The sequence below is a fragment of the Pezoporus occidentalis genome, unplaced genomic scaffold, assembly GCF_034315485.1.
Source record: "Pezoporus occidentalis ecotype Australia unplaced genomic scaffold, CSIRO_AGI_Poc_V1 ctg400, whole genome shotgun sequence".
NCBI classification, from domain to species: domain Eukaryota; kingdom Metazoa; phylum Chordata; class Aves; order Psittaciformes; family Psittacidae; genus Pezoporus; species Pezoporus occidentalis.
The window spans coordinates 68,111-78,205 of NW_026915726.1; the positions used below are offsets into that span (position 1 = coordinate 68,111).

A 10,095-nucleotide genomic window follows, 5' to 3' on the forward strand; every position below is an offset into this window, starting at 1 on the left:
TAATAAGAGATGGGGAATTTCTCACTCATTATGATGGGGATCTGAAGGCATCATGACTTGCTGTTGCTTTGCCAGGTTAAATACTGGATCCAAGGGGACCCCGAGTCAGAAGCCCATCTTATTGATGTCAAAGCACCGTCAGTAGAGCTGAGTAACCTCTACCCCTTCTGTGACTACGAGATGCAAGTCTCTGCCTACAATGCCATGGGTGAAGGTGCTTACTCTGACATCATCCACTGCCGCACTCTTGAGGATGGTGAGCCAATCTACACTTTGTTTCCCACTATGTGGGAGCAAATTGGTGCCGGTGCATCCAGCATGGGCTCAGGGCTCCAGCTGTGAGCTTCTGATGGTCTTGGGGACAAGCACCCAGTGCCTCCCACTGCAACCCAGCTATGATCTGGGGAGCTCTGGGCACTTGTGTGCACTGGCTTCTGACTCACAGTAACCTGAACCCTTTGCTCTTGCCTTTCTAGTCCCCAGTGAGCCCGGCCGCTTGGCTTTCAATGTTGTGTCCTCCACTGTGACACAGCTGAGCTGGGCTGAGCCTGCAGAAACCAATGGGGAAATCACAGCTTATGAAGTCAGTTACGGACTTGTCAACGAGGACAACAGTAAGAGCTCATTTTCTGACCAGGGCAGTTCAGCCAGGCTGAGGAGCTGAAGTACAATTTCCAGAGCCTGGGGTAGTCCCAAGAAGCAGGAGAATTAGAATGGCTCCAAGCATGTTTCTTGAGGGGGTCACTTCTTGATGGGAGGAGCACAGGAAAATCACCATTCAGAATTTAACCCTGCAAAGCCTGGAGCACTCTCATTTCCCATTCACTTCCATAGTGTTTTGCTGCTGCTTTTCATCTTAAAATCTTAGTTCATAGGTCTAGACTCTAGGGCTAGGATGTCAGGAAGATGCTATTCGGTGACACAGCAGCAAAAGGATACCTCTGCTCTAGGCTGACTCCACATTCAGTTTGGGAAGTCCCCGAAGATGATGTCATGCTGTTGGGATCAGCCCACACAGCTTCTACACCTTGTTCCAGAGCCAGGCTGTGTCCTGGCAGCAAACTTCAGTGAGCCTGTTGGCCAAGGATGGGGTGCTGTGGGATCCTTTGTGTCTCGTGGCCTCACGGGTGACAGGCATACTGTATTTGCAGTACCCATTGGCCCAATGAAGAAGGTGCTGGTTGAAGACCCAAAGAAGCGCATGGTGCTGATAGAAAACCTGCGGGAGTCCCAGCCCTATCGCTACATGGTGAAAGCCAGGAATGGTGCTGGCTGGGGACCTGAGAGAGAAGCTACCATCAACCTTGCCACGCAGCCTAAGCGCCCGATGTCCAGTGAGTTACTGCTCCCCCTGGGTGGGAGCAGGAGCACTGCTGGGATGTGCTTCCCATTACCCCAGCTGCTTCTCCATGTCCTGCTTGCTCAGCTCCACCACCCACCCTGGTGAATGCCAAAGGCCAGCCTAAGTATGGGAGGTTTGTGTGGTTTTGAGCTGCTTGTCCAATGGCATTTTTCCCACCTCTTCTCCAGTCCCCATCATCCCTGATGTCCCCATCATTGATGCAGAGGGAGGCGAGGACTACGACAGCTACCTGATGTACAGTGCAGATGTGCTTCGCTCTGCAGCTGGCAGCAAGCATCCCAGTGTCTCTGATGATTCAGGTACGTTGCTCTGGGTTTTGCAAGGTCACTTTTAACATTTCTTTTCCTTAACAGCAGCTTTCAGCAATGGGTTTCACTGCTCCTTTCCTCCTCATGGAGATAGAGAAATCCAAGTCACAGAGATGGTGGAGATCAACCAAAGCACAGTAGCTGCATCCATGGGAACACTTGACTAGTCACAGTGTAAATAAGACCAGTGCCTCCCTTCTTAGCCATGAAGCAAAGAGAAATCCCAGTGTGGGGTGAGAGAGCTTTTCATGGCCCTCCCTGCTCACCTTCCCTTCCTGTTGCCATTTGGCTGGACCACAAGAGCTCCTGTCAGCAAGCAAGTACTGGCAAGTCAGACCTCTGAGTCTCTCGGATGCTCAGGGTCTTGGCCAAGCCAACAGGAGGGAATTCACAAGGTGCTGGGAAGGCACTGACTTCTCTTCCTCCATCAGTTCACTCTCTGAATAAGGCTGGCTTCCTTGTCTTGTACTGGGACAACAATGGGAAGATGTGCCATAAGTGAAATGATGAGGCTTGTCAGTAGGATTTGGAGGGTCTTCCCTGGGGAAGTTCTCCAGGGCCTGGGATCAAGCAGTGAGTCCCTGGTCCTGTCAGAGAGCAAGGTAATGAGACCACTGAGCACACATCGAGGACTGAGAGAACCTCTCCTGAGCAGAGGACAATTGTTGCAAGACTCCTCATAACAGGGGCAGGTGTGTGGTGGGAGTCTGACTCTCACCTTTGTCATGATGGACACAGGGCTGGAAAAGAGCCCTGGCGCTGAGGAACACCATGCACGTTGCATTCCCACCGTCTTCTTTCTACTAGTCACACAATGGTTGCACTGCCTGAACTCATCAGCTCACTTGGCGAGACAGGCTGCGAAGGGCTGCTGTTCCCACTGGTGCCTGTCCCTTCCCTCCCCAGCAAGCACCACAGAGGTGGTGGGCAGCCCACTCTGTATCCCGCAGATCATGCCAACACCAGTGCTTGCGTTGTCCCAAAAGGCTCCAGGTGGAAATATGTGCCGCTGCTGGGAGAAGACTTGGATCTTCGACGCATCACCTGGAGGCTCCCAGCTGAAACCATTCCCCGCCTCTCTGGCAGCAGCCGCTTCTCCTCAGACACCGAGGGTCTCCTCCATGAGGAGGACAGCGACGTGGCTACTGGCAGCCTGAGGAGGAGCGGGACGCCCTGTCCCCAAGCAGGTGAAGGGCAGCTTCATTAAGGCACTGAGTGTCCTGTCTCATCCTGCTCTGAGACAAGGGGCTGGCAACCAGGGTCTGCCCCAGTACATGTCCCCTTCCTCCCCTTGTGTGCCCATCTTATGTTGGCATGATGCACTGTTCACATACTGTAGTCTGCTTCAAAAACTGTCCTGGTGTGTCTGCTCACAAGAGTGTCAAGGTAACCCCCATCTCGGCATGGACTTGGGAGCCTAACAAGTTGCTAGCAAGTTGCTTCTGCAAAAGGCTGGACCTTCAAGGCAGGAGAAAACTCAGATGATACCTCCTAAGTGGCACCTGCAAAGGCAGCTCCTCACCTTAATTAAGTGCCCTGAGCTTCTAGGGCAGATCTGCTGGACTGATCTATCCTGGCCTGCTGCTGAGAAGGGCTGGGAGCTCATCAAAGACCAGAACAATGGAGCAGAGTTTGCTTTTCAGATCCAGATGAAATGGGATCCAGAGTGAGATTTGGAGAAACTGCCTCCATAAAGGGCTGTTTTCCTTTTTTTACCTTTTCTTTTTTTTTTCATCTGAAATTATATACTTGGGCTTGCGTCTAAGAAAGATGTGAGAGAACATGGCAAGAACCACAAGACAGTGCTCCAGTGAGGCCGAGGTCTGGAGTTACCTTGAGCACCATGGGGCTGTCTGGTGCCGTGTGCAGGGCAAAGTCTCCATTTACCTCTTTGCTTCCACATCATCAGCTTAGATGGCTTTTTCTAGATGTAGTGCTCCAGAACAACCTTCCAGAGTGGCTGAAGCTGGGATGCAGCCAAGGCAGGGTGCACCATGATGCCTCCTGCTTCCTTCCCATGGAAACTGGAGCAGCAGCCCTGTCCATAGCCCTGTTCCTCACAGTGTGCTCTCTTTCACAGAACACTTGCTGAATGGCCGGGTAGACCTCTCCTTCCCTGGCAGTAGCAGTGGCACACTGACCAGAGCAACAAACACCAGCTACCATCAGCTGAGCTCACACATGCAGCAGGAGCACAGAGTGATGGGAAGCTCCTCTCTGACAAGAGACTACTCCACAATGCTGATGGGGCATGGTGAGTACCGTGATGATGGACCTGTCCTTCCCTTCCACCCCTATTACTGTCTTTGGACTTATGCCCTACAAGTCTTTTTGGTGTGACAACTGTGTTCACTGCAAAGGGGGCCTATGAACCAGACATCTGTAAGGTCATGTCCTCACCACTTGATGTTTAGGTGCTTTGCTAAGGCCAGCCTGCTACCAGACTAGTCTGGAAAGGGTTTCCATCCCTCATGTGCAGAGTGCTTGGGAAAGGGAGCTACATCCTTATCCTCACACCACAAAGCACTCTGGCAAGTGCATGTGTGTATTCTTACTCTGTCTAGCAGCATGGTTGCCTTTTGGCTCCACAGGTGTACATCAGCTGGAGCTGACAGAAGGTTGTTATAAGACTCTTCAAATCTGAGCCTTAAAAAAATCTACTCTGCAGGAGCCAGCACCTGGCTGAACCTGCTCTGAAGTCTCCAATGGTGTTTTTCTCTCTTTCTCTTGCACCGCTTCTGTAGATTGTCCAGGGACACTCTTCCCTCCCATCTGTGAAGATGCCGGGAGGACAATCCTGCAGCCTCAGGATGTGGGTTTCAGGAGCAGGGCAAAGGTGAAGGGTTACTACCCCAGCACTGGCTGTCGGGACTCTATAATCATGACTGATGGGTCTGCAGGGATTTGCAAGTACATAGGTACAGCTTTGCCCAGTGTCTCTTCCCAGCCATGCATCCCATAACAGCCAAGCCACTGACCATCCATGAGCTGTTGCCATCCATTGCTTGCCCCAAATCCTCTCTCCATGGCTCGCTGTGTGCCACACTGGTGATCTTCCTGGTGCAACCTGAGCCTTCATCACACCACCTTTCCCTTCGCAGGTGACTTCAGCTGTGTTTCAACCCACCTAGGCTGCTTAACACTCACCACCACGGTGCTCTAATGAGCTGACCAGCTCATTGTTCCCATTCTCTTCATTCCTAACAAGCTGCTTGTTCTCAGTCTTACCCCACAGGTCTTCAGAGGAGTCTTGGGGAGAACATGTGCTCCATATGAAATGTCCCTCTGCAAGCTCCTTGGGAAAGTCCATGTCAATGAGGGGTTTCAGTTTTTGAGTGGCACCTGGGAGGCTGCTGTGCTAACATGAGCCCTTGTCCCAGCTGCCCCATACCCTTGATCAGTCCCTGAAGGTGTTGGACTGCTTCAGCTATAGACTAGGGCCAGTGCTAACTGAGCTATATGTGAAGATAACTGTGAAGCTTATGGCAGAGTGGACAGGGTGCTTCAGGGTGAGTGAGGAGGGCCACAGGCAGCACCTGGACCCCTGCTCTGGTTTCTCTACCACAGGGGCACAAAGCTTACCTTAACTTATGCCACTCAAGGCTGGCACCCCAAGGCCATGGGAATTCACTGTAGGTATGCAGAGCCAGCCAGTCCTGGGCTGTGGTGAGTCAGCTTGCAGAGATGACATCTCACCACGCTCTCCATGGACTGTTAGGACCATCCCATGCTTGTGCGTGCTACTCCCTCCTCTCCCCCAGATCTCCACCCTGATGCTGCCTTTTTCCTTCAGACTCCAGGCCGCGGCTAGGGGTTCCCGACACCCCTACACGCCTGGTGTTCTCTGCCCTGGGACCCACCTCCCTGAAGGTGAGCTGGCAGGAGCCGCACTGCGAGAAGGAGGTGCAGGGCTACAGCGTGCACTACCAGCTCCTCAATGGAGGTCAGTGAGCAGGTGCCACTGTCCGCCAGGCACTTGGTGGTGGGAGTTTCTGGAGAATCTGGTCTGGGTCTTCTCCTGGGCAATGGCCTCTGGGTGATTCTGCTTGAGCAGAGGGGTTGGACCAAATGAACTCCAGGGGTCCTTTCCAGCCCTAACCATTCCGGGATTCAGGGACTGGTCCCCAACTTTGCTTTTTCTGCAGCCTTAAGGAAGTGTCTCAGCTACCTCACAGCTCTCATTCTCTGCTTCTGCTGGGGGGACAATTCCTGGGGTTGCTTGCGAAGTCATCCCTCCTCCAAAACCACTTGGAATCATCCTCCACCAGCCCAAACATTTCAGTCGAAGGTTTTTTCCAGCACATTGGACTTGGAGGAAGAATTTGAATGAAAATATTTTTCCATGAAATTTGGGTCAGTTAGTAAAAATGTAATTTTCTTTGGCTGAAAATCATTTTGTTTTCAAGAAGCTGCTGTTTGTGCCGAGCCTTTTTTGAAACAGCCTCTTGTCCTGCTGTCGGTGGTGAGGTGTGATGGAGGTGGCCAGGGATGACTTTTCCAGGTGGTTCATTTGAGATGGAGTTTAAGCAAAAGCCATGGCTCTGTCTTTGTATCTGCAACATGATGCTGACATCCCACTTTGTGTGTCCCAGGAGAGGTCCACCGCCTCACCATCCGCAACCCCAGCCAGAACTCAGTGGTGGTAGAGGACCTGCTGCCCAACCACTCCTACATCTTTAAGGTGAAGGCACAGAGTGAGGAAGGCTGGGGCCCCGAGAGGGAAGGAGTCATCACCATAGAGTCCCAGGTGGACCCTCAGAGCCCACTCAGCCCTGTACCAGGTGAGGTGGATGGAGGGCAGGAGAAGGGTGACACTGATGTCGCTGCTGCTGTCTGCACTGCTGGCCTTGCTGTTTTCCCTTACCACATCCTGAGTTCTCCTTTCCTTCCTTTCATTTAGGAATAGGGCCTTCTTCCCCATGAATCCACCTTCCACTAGCTGTCTAGGTAGCTGTCGTGGTTTGAATCCAGCTGACAACTCAGCACCAGGCAGCCACTCACTCACCCCCCCAGGCAGGATGGGGAGGGGAATCGGAAGAATGTAAAACCCATGGGTGGAGATAACAGTCCAATAACTAAAGCATAATATGAAACTACTAATATTAATGATAAGGGAAATAACAAGGGAGATAATATAAAACAAAAAGGGGAAAAGAAAAAAAACACTAACCAGCAGTGATTCACAATACGATTGCTCAGCACCCGCCAGCTGATACCCAGCCTTACCCAAGCAGCAATCATTCCCTTCTGGGTAGTTCCCCCCAGTTTATACAGTGGGCACGCAGCACTGCACTAGCTACTGGGAAGAAAAGTAACTATTATAGCTGAAACCAGGACAGTTGCTGAGACCTTGCAGCTCGTTTCATAAATGCTGTGTGCAAATCCCTCCCCGGCTCCTCCTCACCACCTTCTCTGATACTGATCTCTTACTCGTGCTCCTGCAGGTTCACCCTTCACGCTGAGCACACCCAGTGCTCCTGGGCCACTTGTGTTCACTGCCCTCAGCCCCGACTCCCTGCAGCTCAGCTGGGAGAGACCCCGCAAGCCCAATGGGTCCATCTTGGGCTACATGGTTACCTGTGAGATGCTGCATGGAGGAGGTATGGTACCAGGCTGTGGAAGCCCAGTTCCCTGCGTAGAGCACAAGATGCCTCCAGCAAACGCAACCACTTGCTGCTTTTTTGCTGTGACCAGCAACAAAGTTGTCTGCTTGCAGACAAAATAGGGGCATGAGCCTGATTCCAGGCCTGGGAGCTGCTGGACCATGCTGCTTTGTGTCACGGCATGGTCTGGTGTAAAAAAAATGTGGTGGGAAGAGGAAGGACCTGTAGCTTGTTATAGTCCAAACCCAGTGGAGGCTTTTTGTTGTGGATCACCACTGTACTAAAATAGGGTTGCCTTAACCCTTAATAGAACTGGATGTGATCATACAGTCTGAGAGCGGCATAAAGCTTAGGGAAAGCTAAGACAGCAGCTAGGGGGATTGTATTTGGAGCGACTAGAACAGACCTGTTTGTCTTCACTTCTGGTATGTCTGTGTGGATTAGGGGAGCCCAGGAATATCTATGTCGAAGGAGACAATCCTGAAACCACCCTGACTGTGCCCCACCTGAATGAGAATGTCCCATACAAGTTCAAAGTGCAAGCCAAGACCACCCAAGGCTTTGGGCCAGAGAGAGAAGGCATCATCACCATTGAATCTCAGGATGGAGGTACAGTAGTACCATGTCTTCTTAGAGGTGCAAAGTTAAGAAACCTCTCAGAGCAGCAAACACAATTCCTGGAGTCCCTTTCCAGCTTTGGTGGTGACTCCGTTTTTCATTGAAGACATACAGACACTGTCAGGTTCTCATGATCCTTCCACATTCAGTGCATCAGGACTGGGACAGCGCTCACAAGGCAGAGCGTTGTCTTCATGGAAGACAATGTTTAATTTATTATGAAACTTCTTGGTTGTACACATACCTGGAGGCAGCTTCTTGCACTGGACAAGTGTAAGACCTTCCCAGTCCTTCCAGTTCTTTCTAAACCTGGCTCTGATGTCAGCAAGAGAAATCTCCTGAGCTGTCTGCTGGTGCTCACTGTGCAGGTTTGAGGGGTTGGATGCTTCTTGTCATTTCCTGAATGCCTCATCCCTTTTTCTTCTCCCAAGGCACTTTCTCCCAGTTTGGAGGACAGCAGTACATGAGAGAGGAAGTGTACAACTTCCCAGCAGAATACACCACCAATACCAGCATCAGCCACTCCTCTCTGGATCCCCACTTCACAGGTAGGGGCTCACTGTCTTCTTTGAAACCCTTGGAGAGCAAAGGATAACTCTGCTTGTCCAAAGGTCTAAGGATGCTTTTACCTCAAGTGTCAAAGGCAGGGAGGGAGGATCCATCAGCAGGATTAATGAAGAGGACCAGATCCTTTCCTGCACCATGTCCCTGCTCTGCCCCAGAGGCAGTTGCAGTCATTTCCTCATGTGCTAGCCAGTCACAGAAGGAATGCTGGGTTTTCAGAGTCCCCCAGGACTATCACTAGGGATCAAATCTTAGCTCTTCATGCAAGATTAGATCTCTTCAGAGCAGAAAAAAAGAAGTGTGATGACCATCTTCAATTACATCAATGTATTTTTCCCATCTGAGTTCAGCGACTCATGGATTCACACTGCAACATGGAGAGTTTAGGAGCTTTTAGGAGCTATTAGGAGATCCATCTTATTGACTGACATAGCTAAGTACTGAGTCACTTGATTTGGAGAGGTTTTTCATCAATTAAAGTGATACTTAAGGAGAAATTTCTGACAGAAATCATCAGGTAGAGCAGATCCTATTCCCTGTGACCTCATACTTAGCATGGTGTCCTGACCACAAAGTTTCTCATTGCAGACAGCATGCTCCTGACAACCCAGAGAGTAGAGAGTGCCAGCAGCACCCTCACCAAACAGGTCACCAAAGAGTTTGTGAGCCGGATCATGACGTCCAGTGGGACCCTCACCAAACAGATGGAAAGGCAGTTTTATGAGGCCTGAGTCAGGGCAGGCTGCCTGCCAGCGGGACGGCAGGACTTTGTGGAATAGTCCAAGATGCTGCTGTGGCACCTGGGAAGCTCCTCCTGTGGGCAGAGACCTTCCATGGCACTTCAAGCTCTGGACCTCTGCTTTGGAGCACAGCACGCTCAAAGCTCTGTCACAGCTGGGTCACCAGGCTTGTGCTTATCCTTCAGGACTTGGCCACCCTCTCCTACTCTGCAGAGACTCAGTTCTGCAGAGTCCACAGTTGATGTCTTCCAGGAACAATCACCACTCACTCCAGTGCCATTTTTCAATGCGCATCCATCCAAATACACCTGCGGAAATTCAGGTGTCTCAATGGCTGCAGCCTTCCCAGATAAATGGAGCAGGATGATTTATTCTCAGACCATCAGTTTTGAGAAGATCCCAGCTGACAACATCCTGATTTATAGTGTCACCATTTCCATCTGTGCGTGCTCCAGGCTCTCTAGCAACTTGTATGTCCACTGGAGTTGGTTATTTTGTTCTGTTTGGGCTTTTTCTATGAAAGCTGCATAGGTCTGGGGTAACCTAATGCTTCGTCCTGCACCTATTTGTGTCTATCCTTCACTGCTAACATTTGGTACCATGATAGCAAAGTATAGCCTTTCATTTGTACAGCATTACTCATGACAGCCTCTGAAGCTTTTTTTCTTTTTTTGCATACATTATTGTACAGTTTTCTCAGTATATATATAAATATATAGAAATGTATTTTATTATTTTATAAAAAAATGGAGGTGGTGAGATCTATGCTCAATGTGGAGGCTACACATGGGACTGTGATTGCTGAGAAACATGAATAACTAAGTTATTAATTAAGGGCTTGATCCAAAGGCCACTAAACGCTGCGGGAAGCCTGTTGATGAGCTGGCTAGCTCTGCCTT

The 10,095-nt window shown here is 50.6% G+C and overlaps 2 protein-coding genes across 11 annotated transcripts in view; one reads left to right on the top strand and one right to left on the bottom strand.

Moving 5' to 3' along the window:
* LOC134171476 (ATP-dependent DNA helicase Q5-like) overlaps positions 1–5,778 on the bottom strand; it is a 71,448-nt gene extending 65,670 nt beyond the window's left edge. Inside the window, exon 1 of the mRNA XM_062633735.1 lies at positions 5,771–5,778. The gene's annotated coding sequence lies outside the window, so the exon portion shown is untranslated. The remainder of the gene's footprint in view (positions 1–5,770) is intronic.
* ITGB4 (integrin subunit beta 4) overlaps positions 1–9,838 on the top strand; it is a 31,513-nt gene extending 21,675 nt beyond the window's left edge. For 5 of the 10 annotated variants that reach the window (XM_062633728.1, XM_062633729.1, XM_062633726.1 and 2 more), the window contains 13 exons: positions 76–256; positions 477–614; positions 1,152–1,334; positions 1,531–1,662; positions 2,658–2,858; positions 3,752–3,925; positions 4,416–4,589; positions 5,465–5,614; positions 6,264–6,452; positions 7,116–7,271; positions 7,719–7,883; positions 8,324–8,440; positions 9,045–9,838. In XM_062633728.1, the coding sequence (XP_062489712.1) occupies positions 76–256; positions 477–614; positions 1,152–1,334; positions 1,531–1,662; positions 2,658–2,858; positions 3,752–3,925; positions 4,416–4,589; positions 5,465–5,614; positions 6,264–6,452; positions 7,116–7,271; positions 7,719–7,883; positions 8,324–8,440; positions 9,045–9,187 (2,103 nt within the window). In that variant the 3' untranslated portion in view covers positions 9,188–9,838. Of the gene's footprint in view, positions 1–75; positions 257–476; positions 615–1,151; positions 1,335–1,530; positions 1,663–2,657; positions 2,859–3,751; positions 3,926–4,415; positions 5,615–6,263; positions 6,453–7,115; positions 7,272–7,718; positions 7,884–8,323; positions 8,441–9,044 lie in introns of those variants that run through there. The other 5 variants (XM_062633730.1, XM_062633731.1, XM_062633732.1 and 2 more) reach the window with 5 other exon arrangements.
* Positions 9,839–10,095: the final 257 nt, after the last annotated feature.